The following is a 14695-nucleotide window of genomic DNA, read 5'->3' as shown; positions in this document are numbered from 1 at the left end:
TGTTCATGTTTGTCTTGGCTCCTGTACTCCCTTTTTTAACCTTCCTAATTCTGGCTAGGCTTAGCTGTACACCAACTTTTTAGAGATAAAATCACCACTGACCCCATCCCGACTTCCTTAAAAACCACACCGGTGGCCAGGCTTTGTGCAACGGGTGCTGGACAACGAGCGGCCAGCCTTTTATGGCCCCATTCCACAATTGTAGGACTTCCTGAGTTAGATAAACTAATTGGGGATTAGGAGTGAGCTATACATACTGAATTCACCTTGTTTATTGAGCCCTGTCAGCATGTTGATTTATGAAAGAGAATCCTCCTCCACAATGCAGCAAATGGCTCATTTCATCGGTCACAAAACCAGAGGGGGGAGGAAACCGTCGGGGTTACCATGTGAGAGAAAACAACCTGGTAAGACATCCTCCTCAAACCTGGCTAAATCCAGATGGACTGGTTCCTCAATGAAACATTCTGCTTCCATTGTGATGGGAAAATCCTAATGATTGTGACCTTTTATATTGAAAACCTCAACAAATCCGTTCAGTAGATTATTTAACAGTCTTGCACCCTGTCCACGAGTGTTGAGAAATCTCTAATGCTTTTACAATAAAAGTAACAGAAATAGTCTTAAAAACTAGTCAACACATACCCTCACTGCCAGGCCTGCCAAAGCAACTTTCATTCTTTCTCATGCTTCTTACATCCATATAGTTCAAGGGCATGGAAACTGTTATATGGTTATATTTTTAGCTAACAGCAGAGAGAAGGATCTGTGTTTCTTGAGGTGTAAATGTGTTTTGGCCATGGCTCATAGTGGCTGGTCGTTGATACTATTCTTTACCATTTTTTGATAAGTTTGGATATCTCTTTTACTTGAACCCTCATAATCATTGCAAATGTTAGTATGAGTATATTGAAGTGATATCCAAACAGTTTTCCTTTGACTTAGACTAACTTTCACAACTTTCTTTGTCAGTTTTCTTCTCTGACAAACACACCGACCACAGGGATGTGTTGTCAGCTTGTAATTAGTATTATTTAGAGACATCCCAGACTGCTCTCTATTATATTGCTTGAATCAGTCTTGTCCCATCATTGCAGAACAATATAGGGGAGTTCATGTTACTTTAAGTACTTGAAACAGCCGTCTCTGTCCTATTAGTCACACACCTGAGTAAATTACATCCCATCCGAAGTGCTCTGTTTCCATTGGAATCCAACACAGAGAGCTTTCAAATACATTCAGTCTTACCCTCACACCAGAGCAGGTAGTGTGACAGTGCATTCAAGATCAGAAAAAATCAAGAGTAATTTAAAAAACAGACTTTCTCTAGTCTCAAAAACAAAGGAAAGTCACAATAACCATGTAACTGGTATGATACGATACAACAGATTAGTAATGATGATGATGTTATAGTTATTACTGACAACAATAACACAATAAAGCATATGAGAGTGCAATAGCATTTAGAAAAGAAACCAATGTATGAAAATTGAAGATGTATTAAAGCTTGTTTTTCACAGCATAAATTGGAAATGATAGATATTTGTATTTGTTTGAAGAGAGACCACCATTCCTTTGTTTGTTTATCACAGCTTTTTCTCTTTTTTTGCATAAAATGTTGGTCAAGTCCTGATTGAAAATGTTTTTTTTATTATATATATATCCTCTGGTTTCATATTAATTCATCTAAAAGGTTTTCACAGGCAAGAGTTCAGTTTTGTTTTTGTTGTCATGGGTGTACAGTAATAGCTCCTTGTGGTCACAACGCCCTCTTTTTTTTCAGGGGAGGGGATGGTGTTGTGTATTTGGGGCGGGGGGATGAGTTTTCCTATGGCCCCTCCCCCTGAGTCAGGATGAGGCCCTTCCCCCCTGTTGGAAGCCCCTCCCTCTGTTGCTATGTGGAGTCCTGATTGACAGCTTTCCCTCCGTTCATGGTGGGGGTCCCTGAGCTCTTCCTGGAGCGGTGCTTGTCCTCTATCTCATGCATTGACGGCTCCCTGTACATACAAACTGTAGTGGAGATGTAAAGAGATGGAGGGAGAGGAGACGACAGGACAAAGAGAGGAGGAGCTCAGAAAGGGGACAATAGAGAGCAGATTGAAGAGATGGATGAGCAGACAGAGACAAGGTCAGGTGTGAGGCTGAAGGAACAAATATACCAGGCGGGGAATTGGGGCCTTGTAAGCAGTTTTTTGTGATAACTTGACTAGCTTTCATGAATTCAATCAAACACTTCTCTCACTAGAAACATGTTCGATGTGGTATTTAAAAATAAACTAAACACAACAGCTAAAGAAATGCTTGAAATGTATCAATTCTTGTGTCTGAAATGTTTCAAATGCAGGATTTAAAATGTTTTCTGTATATTTCTTGACTGTTTTCTATCTTTGTTTGATGAAGGCTTGATAATGTAATGCTTTACATTAGACACATTTCAAATATACTTAGGATACTATTGAAAAAACAACCTTTGCATCTGCAAATGTTAATCTTCATGGATTAAAAGCGGTAACTAAATAACTAGTTTTTATAACACATCTGCCGAATGTGAAAATTCTTTGAATGGCTTCCAAAGTAATTACCAGCACAGTCAAATTTATAATAAATCGGAAGGACATGCATAACCACACAAAGGAACAAACCAAACATTACAACAACAACTTTAAAGCTGTTCCTAATAAAAGCTTTCTCTTACCTTCGATAGGCCTGGGTACAAAGTGTGAAGAGGGCTTAGTCTTCTTGACCCGGTTGCCCTTCATGACTTGTCCCTCTTTGGTGAGGCCGAGGAACCAGGCCCGACCTGACTCCTGCTGCCGGTACACAGTGGACGAGTAGATCACATAGTAGTTCTCGAAAACGGACTCCTTGAACTTGCACTCTGGCGTGAACATCTCCTGCAGAAAAGAGAGACTTAAGGTTATCGATACATTATTTGCATGTGGGTTTGTGCATTAAGGGATGCATACAGTACATTTTAATTAATACCAGCACACACACAAAATATTTTTTGTATCCACATAAATATGACATGCAGACATAACCAGCAACAAAACAGACGGGTGATTTTAATGAAGTCCCATTTCCAGAAAAAAAGAAAGCTGTGTCTGTTTCACTCTGCCCATATTGTCTCTCATCCGTAGCATGTATACAATGCCAAGGTCACAAACATACTGTATACGCACGCACGCACGCACGCACGCACGCACGCACACACACACACACACACACACACACACACACACACACACACACACACACACACACACACACACACACACACACACACACACACACATACATATCCTTGGAATCTAAGTAATTATAGTCTTATTAGAATAATGGTGAACAATAAGAGATTGTCATCTCTCTGCTTCATTATCAATACAGCAAGTCAAGGAGAAAGTCAAGGGGACACACAGGAGGTGAGGAGAGTGACAGGAAAAATGGAACAAGCCAGATATTGGATACACTGTCAGGACGGAGCGCGGTGCCAGATTATTGCCAATGACAGTTCAGGAGACTGTCTGACCCCTAACAAATCTAAGATGCATTCATTTATGAATTTAATGAAGATAACGGTGGCACTGACCATTATAAATTGGCAGGAAAATGTGCCTTTACTTTTTCAAACATAATGTATAAGCAGATGAGCTGATTAACTTGCACTGAAACGATGGTTGCCAAATCGCATCATCACCCTTACCCCTCCAGACTTCAAGAGGCTAAATTAAAAACAAATGCCAGTGAAGGGGGCAGGGAAGTCGTGTATGTCAAAATAGATGCAGATGATGTGGAACAGCTGGTTTGGTGGTTTGTGTACAGTCTCAGTTCAGTGTGTGTGTGTGTGTGTGTGTGTGTGTGTGTGTGTGTGTGTGTGTGTGTGTGTGTGTGTGTGTGTGTGTGTGTGTGTGTGTGTGTGTGTGTGTGTGTGTGTGTGTGTGTGTGTGTGTGTGTGTGTGTGTGTGTGTGTGTGTGTGTGTGTTTGGGTTTCTCTGCTGTATTTCCTTCATCAATATCTCCTGCAGGGATCTGTGCCATTTTTAAGGTTGTCCAGTTGACTGACAGTCCAATTCCCCTTCCCGCTGGAGGTGACTGTTTGTGTTTATGTGTGTAGGAGAGAGAGAGAGAGTAGGAGAGAGAGAGAGAGAGAGAGAGAGAGAGAGAGAGAGAGAGAGAGAGAGAGAGAGAGAGAGATAGGAGAGCCTGAGAAAAAATAATTAACTAACTTTCCCAATTACCTGTTGCATCTAACCATGTAGTAGATTGTAGTTTTTGATGTTATTCACCCAGGCTTTGAGATACCAGTGTGAGTTTTCTGCTTCCACTCTAATACAGCGAAAGTTAAAGGAATTTTGCTTGTAATGCCCAAAGCAATGGCAAATTAAATGTCCACAACAGTGTCATTCCAGAAAAAAACTGCTGGTGTTATTGCTGTGGATGGTTTTCAGCTACTTCTATCTTTTGAGGAAATAGTACCTACAGTATGAAAACTTTTCACAGTAAGGTCTGTGGATTATCCAAAATAAAGGTTACATTTTGACAAGAGAGATTTCTTTTGAGTTTTTTAAATGTCATTTTCCAATGCTTTAAGTTGTGCTGGATTTGATGCAGAAATCTTAGGGAAAGTAAAGAAGTAAACCACATCTATTGACATGGTTAGATACCATTAGCGGTAAGTGAGAGTAAGTGTGAACATATTGATTTTGGCAGGGCTAATTGAAACATGGTGGCAGCAGAAATGCCTTTGAGAGGACAGAGCAGAAAAACAGACTTTTACTGTGCAGCTAACTAGCTATTTGGCTATGTTTGTAATGCTATGACAGATTTAATGAATAACTTTGTGTAAATGTAAGCAGCTGAAAATGCTTTAACTATCCATTCTGTGTATAATAGAGACAGGGCAGAATGAAACAGGGTCCGCGGTATCTGCCTGGGGCATTCAACTCGACGAGCCAATACGCATTGCCTCTGTGGTGGTGCACTGTGACCGGCTCTGGGTGGGCTTAGAGGCCTGTGTGAAGATGGCTTGTGGCTTCGACTTGAGCTCCCCCTCAACCAGACATTTGCGGTTTTGCAGGCTGTTGACTTAATGCTCGCTTTACTCTCTCTCCCTGCAGGGATGGATGACTGTCTTTAGTGGGTCAAGGGTCTGCATACCACCTGATTAATCTTCAAACAGGGACCTTGTTTTTGTAAGATTATTTTTCTGGCTCTTTGCCTTTATTATAGCACAGCTAAAGATAGACAGGAAACGGGGGAGAGAGAGGGGGCAACATGCAGCAAAAGGCCGCAGGTCCGAGTCAAACCCTGGCCGGCGAGAATTTTCAGTCTCTGTAGTTTGGGCGTCCACTTTAACCAGGCATCCCGACCTTGTCTTGTTAACCATGCTTTGTGAGTGTGACTTTTGCTGTGTAAGCAACATTCATATCTGAACAAGTAGTGTATTTATGATTACATTGTGCAATGGAGAAAAAGTGAAAATGGTTAAAAAAAAACAAAAAAAACAAAGTGCACTATATTGATGCATTTAACTTAAACTACAAATTTATCTTTTGGGGGAGCATGTCCCTTGTCCCCTTATTATTCCTAAATCAGTCCATTTTTTTCCTTCTGTGCCAGGAAACAGGGCTGATGAATCCAAATAAATTAGTTGTATGATGCTAAAAAGCTCAGTAGAGTTGATGAACACTGCAGTACAGTGATATTTCTCTATGGCTTTCATCTTTTGCATAATTTGACTTATCCACGCAAACAGGCAGTGACATCATGTTCCTGGCCAAAAATGGTCCCAGTCGTTTGCAAAAAAACTGTCAAGGTGGACAACCTGATGGTGACATTGTTTCCAATTCCAATAATAGTCCAGTCAGATTCACACCCTCTCTTACAAACCAGGAAATATTGGCCATATTATTACTATTAAAAAAGAAAATGCTTTTGTTTTTTTACAGCAACATTTGACAGCCACTCCAAATATCCAGCAAATACTGAGATGTTGAATGACTGTTGTTTTAACGTCACATTATGGTTCAAAAATAGTTCCAGGATGAAAATTGTGGCAACTTCTCGGACATATCTGGCCATCTGCTGGACATCCTGCCTGGACATGCGAGCAACATTTAAATATGCTTTATGCACACAAATAACTGAAAATAATAGAGCCAAAAGCCACATAGTATAAGTTTGCATTGAATGTCAGGTGACGAGAGATGGTACCAGTCAATCACAACTTCTTCTTAAAAATTGGTTCATCCAGGGGGTTGGGGTAAAAGACCTGTGAGACCTTGATTATTTGAAGGCTTTGTTGACTGGTCTGACGTTGTTAGAACGTCCAGGAAGTACGTCCAGCAGACAGTCAGGTAACATACGAATGTTTGCACAACTTTAATTTTGAAACAATTTTGAAACCATAACAAGACGTATTGATAGTACATTCAAACAACAGTCATACGTCTCAATGTTTGCTGAGATTATTCATGTAAAACCATTAGTTGGTGCAGCTTTAAACTCAAAACCTGTGCTGTTCAATGTGTGTCTGTGTCTCTGCTTGCATGGCACACCACAGTTGAGCTATATGAGTCACAGTGTGTGTGACCGCTCATTTATAAGACACAGCAGTGCATAGCAGGCCAGGCTGTGTAAAGGACTCTGGGAAGGTGAGGTCACATGGTCGACTGTGTGGGAACGTCTAGCTGGTCAGCAGGAGGGAGGACAAGCTCTGTGGAGAGCTGGCAGCTGACTTTATCTGGGCTTGCCGACACTGTCAAACAGCAGACGTCTTTCTCTCTGTCGGGACACCGGGGGCAACGTAGTGCCTGTCTGGCTGTGTGTGTGTTTTTGTGTGGACATATGTGTTTGAGTGGGTAAAGGGTAGACAGTGATACATTACACACCAGCAGGCTTTGTCCCTTCTTCATCTGTTTGGAGCCAGAATCAGGCCGAGCAAACCAACATACACATATGAGCACTCTGCTATCCTTCACAATCAGCCACTTTGCTTTGCTGACACACAGTAGAATCCCCTCCAAATTCATCCACAAGGACAACACTCTGTTAATGTCTCTGATAAGGCTAGGAGACGTTTAGAAAGCACCCGGATTGTGGCTTGGGAATGATAGGGGTGAAATGTAAGTGACTTTGAAGTCTTTGACAGAGTACCTTGTTTGTGAATGACTGAGTGGAAATATGAGGTGAAGCGACAGAGTCGGAGTCTCTCGTGATTAATGGGATCCCCTTAATGGACTCGTGAAAAGCACAGAAACACACGGCCACATGCGCACACAACTCAGTGCAACACACATGCTGTTGCACATTACAAAGCACACCAACAGGTTTGCGTTGTCACTTCTTTTTTGCAAGGAATGCATACTCAACCATAGCTGTCACCGCGGCCAAACAAAGAATTTTTTTTTTAAAAAGACTTGCCATATTTCAGAGCTAGCAGTCTGTGCTTTGTGATATTCAACAATTTACAAGGAAGCTTATTTATATTCTGTGGTGATCTGAAGGAGAAAGGCGAAGGACTTGTTAGTGAAACTGGGTATGTGAGACTGCTTAGCCGCTACCACTGGGGAGCTGAGAGGTCCACTCGAGACCCAGTGAACAAACACAATGAAACTGTGGGTAGACTATAAATGTTTTAGCAGTTTCAGCACACAACGTTTTTACATCAACGTTGACCAAAGACTTGTAATTGAATTTCTACTAGTGTAAAATGGATACATGATGTGATTCTGCAGGCACAGACCTAAAACAATAAAATAATTTAAAGGTACTCTGCGTGGTCTCTCAAATACTGTACTTTATTACCATTTTGAGGTCCTTGTACTAAGTATTTCCAATATTTAGTATTGACCAATCACATTTGAGCATGCTTTGGTTGCATTCAGGTAAACATTCTGTGTGGAGAGCATCCTTTGTGGATCTGGAGAAGGCATATAACTGGGTCCCCCGGGAGTATGGGGTGAGGTCACTTCTGTGGGCCATTGAATCTCTGTACACTCAAAGCGAGAGCTGTGTCTGGATCAACGGCAGTAAGTCGGATTTGTTCCCTGTGGGGGTTGGTCTGCGCCCGGGGTGCGCTTTGTCACCAATCCTGTTCGTGATTTTCATGGACAGGACATCGAGGCGAAGTCGTGGTGGGGAGGGGTTACAGTTCGGTGGGCTGAGGATCTCGTCTCTGCTTTTTTTGCAGATGACGTGGTCCTGATGGCATCATCTGTCAGTGACCTTCCCCAAGTGAAGGAGTTCAAGTACCTCTGGATATTGCTCACGAGTGAGGGGACAATGGAGCGTGAGTTTGGCCGGATAATCGGAGCAGCGGGGGCGGTGTTGCAGTCGCTCTACCGCGCCATTGTGACGAAAAGAGAGCTGAGCCAGAAGGCAAAGCTCTCTATCTACAGGTCAATCTTAGTTCCTACCCTCACCTATGGTCATGAAAGCTGGGACATGACCAAAAGAACGAGGTCGCGGGTACAAGCGGCCGAAATGGGTTTTCTCAGGAGGGTGGCTTTAGTCTCCCTTAGAGATAGGATGAGAAGTTCAGCCATCTGTGAGGAACTCGGAGTAGAGCCGCTGCTCATTTGCGTTGAAAGGAGCCAGTTGAGGTTGTTCAGGCATCTGGTAAAGATGCTCCCTGGGTGCCTCACTAGGGAGGTGTTCCAGGCACGTCCAGCTGGGAGGAGGCCTTGGGGAAGACCCAGGACCAGGGAGAGAGATTATATTACCACACTGGCCTGGGAATGACTCGGGATCCCCCAGTTAGAGCTGGTTAATGTGGCCCGGGAAAGTTTTTGGGTCCGACCCTGGATAACCGGTTGAAGTTGATGTGAAGTGAAGAAGTCAAGTGAAGTGATATAATTTACATAATTCTGAAATGGATCACTCTGTATATTTACTCTGTATATTTTGATGGTAATACTTGAAGGCAGGCCTTGGTATTTGTACACTGTCCTTCTGCTGGGAGCTTGCATGTTCTCCCATTGTCTGGGTTCTCCTGCTTCCTCCCATAGTCCCAAGACATACACGTGTTAGGTTAATTGATGACTCGTAGGTGTGAATGTGAGTGTGAATGGTTGTCTGTCACTGTTTGTCTCTATGTGCCCTGTGATAGACTGGCGTCCTGTCCAGGGTGTACCCCGCCTCACGCCCAATGTCAGCAGGGATCGGTTCCAGCCCCCCGCGATCCCGATTGGGACAAGCGGTTGAAGATGGATAGATGGATGGATGGATGGTTTGGCTATTTTTACTAAAGTAAAAGATCTGACTACTTTTTCCTCTACTGGGAGATGTAATACTAAGATGTGCTGACTACACAGAACTGAAATGCAAATTTGAAGTTAATGCATGTCATGAAACATGAAGAAGACAAACCAGTGAAACAAATTACAGAGAAAATGGCCATGTCTATAAAATTGAGGATATGTGACTACAAATGCTAGACAACAGAGATTTATGAGAGCCTGTGTCAAACAAAACAAATGAGAATAGCAAAAATCCCAGATGACACGGTACATTCAAACAGATACAAATGAGGGGATACTAATATTTGAATGCTGAGAGCTTGCAAGGTGAGGGTGCAGGTGTAGGAAGTGTGAAATGAAACACAAAGTAAGAGAACAAGATGTAATGGATATGAAACTGGGCTGACAACAGAACTGGGTTGAACGCATCTTGAATGCAAATCAGATACTGGCGCCTCCTGAGCGCTCGGGCTCTATATTAAGAAGCCCTGCTGCTGCTGATAGGCATCCTTAAACTTAAGATAAGGGGAGGGGGGACCTCCCTTTGAAAATGGGCCTGAGCCACTGGTGTTTCTGAGCGATTTGGCCTCAGTGAGAACTCCAGGTCTGTCACGGAACTCCCGGGGAGCTCATTATTATTCTGTGAGATTCAGGTCGGGGATTGTCTAGATGTTACTTAAACGGAAAAACTCTTTCTCACTGTTTCAATGCCTCCCCTCCCCTACCTGTTTATCTTTTTCTCCACCTCACTCTGAAAGTCAATCACTTTCAAACAAGGTTCCGTCCTGTCCTTCCTTTAACTTTCTCCAGAGACGACATTAATGATTAATGGGTATCAAACTACAAACACATACTAATGCACCAATCTTCTCATTTCCTGACCCTCTTTACTATCCATTTATTTCTCTCTTTACCTCAAGAAAGCCCTCTTAATCCATCACCTGTCATTGTCACTAAGGTTGTCACAATACCACAATTTTAGACCTACTAGTATAAAAAAAGATACTTGATACCTCTGTCGATACCACGGCAAAAAGGGGAAAAAAAGATTGCAGATATTTAGAGATCAGATCAAAATTGCATTTATTCAACACTGTTCTTGTCTACATTGTCTCTGTTTAGTCTGTGTTCAGTTGTAGGCTATAACTTGCATCTAAAATATTCCATTGTCATGTGAATGGCTCACAAAAGGCTTCACAGTTACACTTGCTTACTGTGTCACAACCATCCCAAGTGACAGATCTGATAAATGTTTTACTAGTCTGGGGCAGGAGTGTTGACCGGGGACCACTATGCAATAGTTTTTTGAGCCCTATAAGCTTATTTAGCTGGTTGAAGGCTTGCCACTGCGACCCTGACATCTGCTTGTAGAATGATAAAACTGACACAAAGGGAGAACAAAGCTCCTAACTCCTCCTAGCTATTTTTGTTCTAAAGAAAAAAACAGGACAACTCATAAAATGACCATTATCATTTATCACCCAAACAAAATCTGAAGCTTTCCCTGCCCTTGCTTCTTCAGTGAAAGTTTTACTGCGACACATAATTTTTTCTATGACATAAATAAGAAGCAGTAAAATTAGTAGCCAATTGAAGGAAAGAGTAAGAACTGTTCAGAGCCTTGTTTTGTGTGTGTGTGTGTGTGTGTGTGTGTGTGTGTGTGTGTGTGTGTGTGTGTGTGTGTGTGTGTGTGTGTGTGTGTGTGTCTGTGTGTGTGTGTGTGTGTGTGTGTGTGTGTGTGTGTGTGTGTGTGTGTGTGTGTTTGCGTGCGTGCGCGTGTGCACGTGTGATGATGTCTGTTTGTGAGATAGATAAGTTAGACAGATGGTACAGAGAAAGACAGAGAGCAGTGGTTACTGCTGTGCAGTAAACTAGGTCATATTGAGAAGTGTTATAAATAATGGAAGGGAGCTCTTCATTGTAGATGCTCAGCCCCCACGCACTTCATCGCTAAACACTCCACACAAGCATTATCAACCTGCTCACCCATGGCTACAACAGCTTCTAATCAGCCCCAGTCCCATCGGTGAGGTCTGCACTCCCAGCAAGAAACGCCAACCAGCGACCAGCATGTACGTAACTTTTTAGAGTTAACTGACTGTCTAGATACCTGACACCTCGATGAAAGAGGGAAAGGCTTCTCAGAGTTGCAGCACAACAATAATGTCATACAGGAAACAAACGCTTGTCGCATTCCCTCACTAACGAGATAGTGCAAAGCAGCAGGGAGAGAAAAAGAAAAACTAGGGAGTGTTAGAGCGGTAAAATGTTATTCCTCAGTAATTATTTCGAGGGGGGGTGGGGGGGGGGGACTTCTCAGCTCTTAACTTATATAGTTTAGAGAGGTAAAAGAGCGCAATGGAGACCTTGAAGAAAACAGAGACCTAGATAAATAATAGTAAAGTAAACTCGTAAGTATAGGAAGATGAAAGTGAAGGACTGAGTTTATAGCTGATTGCACCACGAGAGCTCATATAAAGGTGTGAATTAAGAACAGAATTCTTCCCCTTTACAGTCCTCTTGCAACACACTATCACAAACAATCTGTACTGGTAAATTCAAGTGGTAAATAATGGAAGTTTGAGAGGCTATTTAAACTTGCACTTTAATGTGGTCTCTTTATGAGCACTCTGTGGCTATTCAAGGCTTGTAAGCATCCTGTAACCCAGCCCACCACCAGCTTACAAATACATGCTGATTCACATTTGAGAAACAAGACCTCCTCCATATGGCCAGAGAGTTCACTCACTGCATGACTTTAATTAAAATGGCCTATTAACTGTTACTGCAAACATTCCTTCTGACAAAAACCCCCTTCTCCTAATATAAAAAGGTCAAAAATATGTTCCTGTGCCCATAAAAATGGTGATTAAAATGATGCATGGAGTCATGTTTGTAGTGCTGAAAGCTGCTGTTTGACACTGAGGTCCTGAACTACTTGTAATTAATAACTAGACCATCTTCGGATGGGGATGGGATCACACCAGCTGGTCATACAGCGTCCCTAACTTGAAGTCAGTTGAATAAATATAAAAGATTTAATTAGACGTAGATAGGTGGGTTATTACATGCCTCATAGTAGGGCTGTGAATTGTACACTTGTTCATGAGCCTTTAGTTATGAATGAATCTGTCTACCTGGGTGAGTCATAACAGCCTGCGCATTTATTGTACATCCTTTTTTGAACTTTCGAGTGCTCATACATAGTCTAGTCACAGAGTTGAGCAAGAGCAAGAATGCTCGCTCTGCTGAAATAAAGGCCCCGAATTCAGTAGACTAGAAAAAATGCATGTACACCATTTATCTGGTGTATTTAAAAGTAAAGTGGCTCCTCTATCAATAAATGCAATTTGCAATATAGCAAACACTGGCTTTCCTATGTCCTCCTTGATTTTTATGAGTATTTTGAGAAAGGAAAAGTTTGATTGGAAGTTTATGAATTCCAGCCCTTGCCAGTCATTAATCATGTCTGGCGATCAGACAGCCACCCCAATGTCCCTCAGCAGAGGTTTGTGGCTAACGCAGCGCTCCCAACCCCATCTTTTTTTCTGTAACACTATCTTAAGCTGGCAACAGCTGGCGACAGTGCTAACCACCATACTACCGTGCCGCCTCACAGCAAGAGGGTTCCTGGTTCGAATCCGGACTGGGGTCGGACTTCTGTGTGGAGTTTGCATGTTCTCCCATGTCTGCGTGGGTTCCTACCACATGCATGTGTTAGGTTAATTGATGACTCTGAAATCGCCTGTAGGTGTCTCTGCCTCGATGTGCCCTGTGCCCCCCCCCCCCCCCCCCCCCCCCACCCACCCACCCCTCCTGCGACCCAGATAGGGACAAGCAGTGGATGGGTGGACTTTCTTCAACTGGATTAGGAACCTTCACACTGTCGGTTATGTAACCATTCCAACTAGGGATATCTTCGTGTCTCTCTGCTACTGCCCCCACCCCTTTTTTCCCTCGCTCTCTCTTTGTCTCACACACTCATTTCCACAAACATGCTCCAGAAGCACATATTCATCCTCAATGCAACAGCTACGATTTAATGTCATCTGTGACTGGGTCCACCCCCACCTGCGCAGCCTATATACTTCTCATATCTCACACTGCAAATAAGAAAAATCAATCTTCACAATATTTACTCCCCCACTGCTTCTTGAAATGAGTTTTGTGTAACCCGAAGGAGTTTTTTCTGCTAATCAGATGAGATAATTCTTTTTTTTCCAAGGCAAGTGTAGGAATATTTGTAATCATGCAGTATATATGGCTGATATGAAAAGATTACTGCAAATGGTCTATTTCAGAAACAAGTTTCACAGCCCAGAGTGCATTCATATGAAAAAGGACTTTTTTTTTGTTGCAATGTAGTACCCTTTCATGACAGCAAGAATGCGCAATCGAAATCAAGTTCAACAAAGCAACACCATCTACATCAAAAGCACAATGAAATTCAGTGGAATTTCTGTTTATAGTTCCTGCGTAACGAGCTTCTGTTAGTTGCCAGTAAAAGAAGAATAGGAACTTTTAAAAAAGGGCTTAGCGCTGAACTTGATGTCAAACTTAATGTAAAACATGTACCGTGCTGCTTCAACAACAAAGGGAGGAATAAGCACAGCAACACAAAGGCACATCTGAAGGGCTCTTGAATAGAGAGAGGATGAAAGGGGTTGTAGAAGAGACTTTGCTGCAATGGTTTATTAAAAGAGACAACAAACAGAACAAAACACTAAATGTGTAAACTAACAAATACACATGGTAACACATACATGCACAGAACTTAACGACAAGACTGGTGCAAGGCGTTATCTTACCGAGCTGTAGAGCATGCCCTCGCCATTCATGGCAATGTAGAAGCCACTCTTCACTCCCTGGATGGCCACCACTCTTAGACCCACAGGAATAAGATTAAACAGGGCTGCAGAACAGACAGATTGATGGAGAGAGGGACAGATACAAAGAGGCAGAGACAAAAGAGACATCAGATAGAAAGGACAGAATAGGACGATTGAGTTTTCACTTAACTCTTGTAGACACTGCAGCCTTTGATCTCTGTTCTTTGGCTATCTGTCAGCAGTAAAGTGAGCTCAGGACATGGACAATGGGAACACTGTGACAGGGAAGTATTAACATTAAAGTAGACAAAAGTCTCTGGTACAAAAAAAGATGTCAGAGCATCCAACAAGCATCGTTGCTTTGTGAAAACAGCTACCCAACAAGCTGAATAAAAATGTCCTCAACCAATCAGACAACATGTCTGATAATTTGATATGTGCTAAATTGAATGAAATTACACAAAAGTACTACAGAATGACAGACTCTGAGACATTAAAGTACTGTCACACCAATTTATATTTCTGTTACTTTTTCTGCAACAGCTATGGTTTGAACACACATCATTTTCATTGGGGAGCCACTACTAAATATTTGAAACCAAATTTCCAGGGGCTTTAAGTATTGGC

General features: G+C 42.3%; 1 protein-coding gene across 4 annotated transcripts in view; it reads right to left on the bottom strand.

Moving 5' to 3' along the window:
* Positions 1 to 1882: 1882 nt before the first annotated feature.
* Positions 1883 to 14695, bottom strand: part of fgf12a (fibroblast growth factor 12a) — a gene marked incomplete at its 5' end in the record, with an annotated part of 28662 nt that continues 15849 nt past the window's right edge. For all 4 annotated transcript variants that reach the window (XM_083928953.1, XM_083928950.1, XM_083928951.1 and 1 more), the window contains 3 exons: positions 1883 to 2010; positions 2696 to 2894; positions 14048 to 14151. In XM_083928953.1, the coding sequence (XP_083785079.1) occupies positions 1895 to 2010; positions 2696 to 2894; positions 14048 to 14151 (419 nt within the window). In that variant the 3' untranslated portion in view covers positions 1883 to 1894. The remainder of the gene's footprint in view (positions 2011 to 2695; positions 2895 to 14047; positions 14152 to 14695) is intronic.

The sequence above is a fragment of the Echiichthys vipera genome (genome assembly GCF_963691815.1).
Source record: "Echiichthys vipera genome assembly, chromosome: 15".
Classification (NCBI taxonomy): domain Eukaryota; kingdom Metazoa; phylum Chordata; class Actinopteri; order Perciformes; family Trachinidae; genus Echiichthys; species Echiichthys vipera.
Note: the sequence above shows the minus strand (reverse complement) of the source record. Positions and strands in the feature narration are given on the sequence as shown.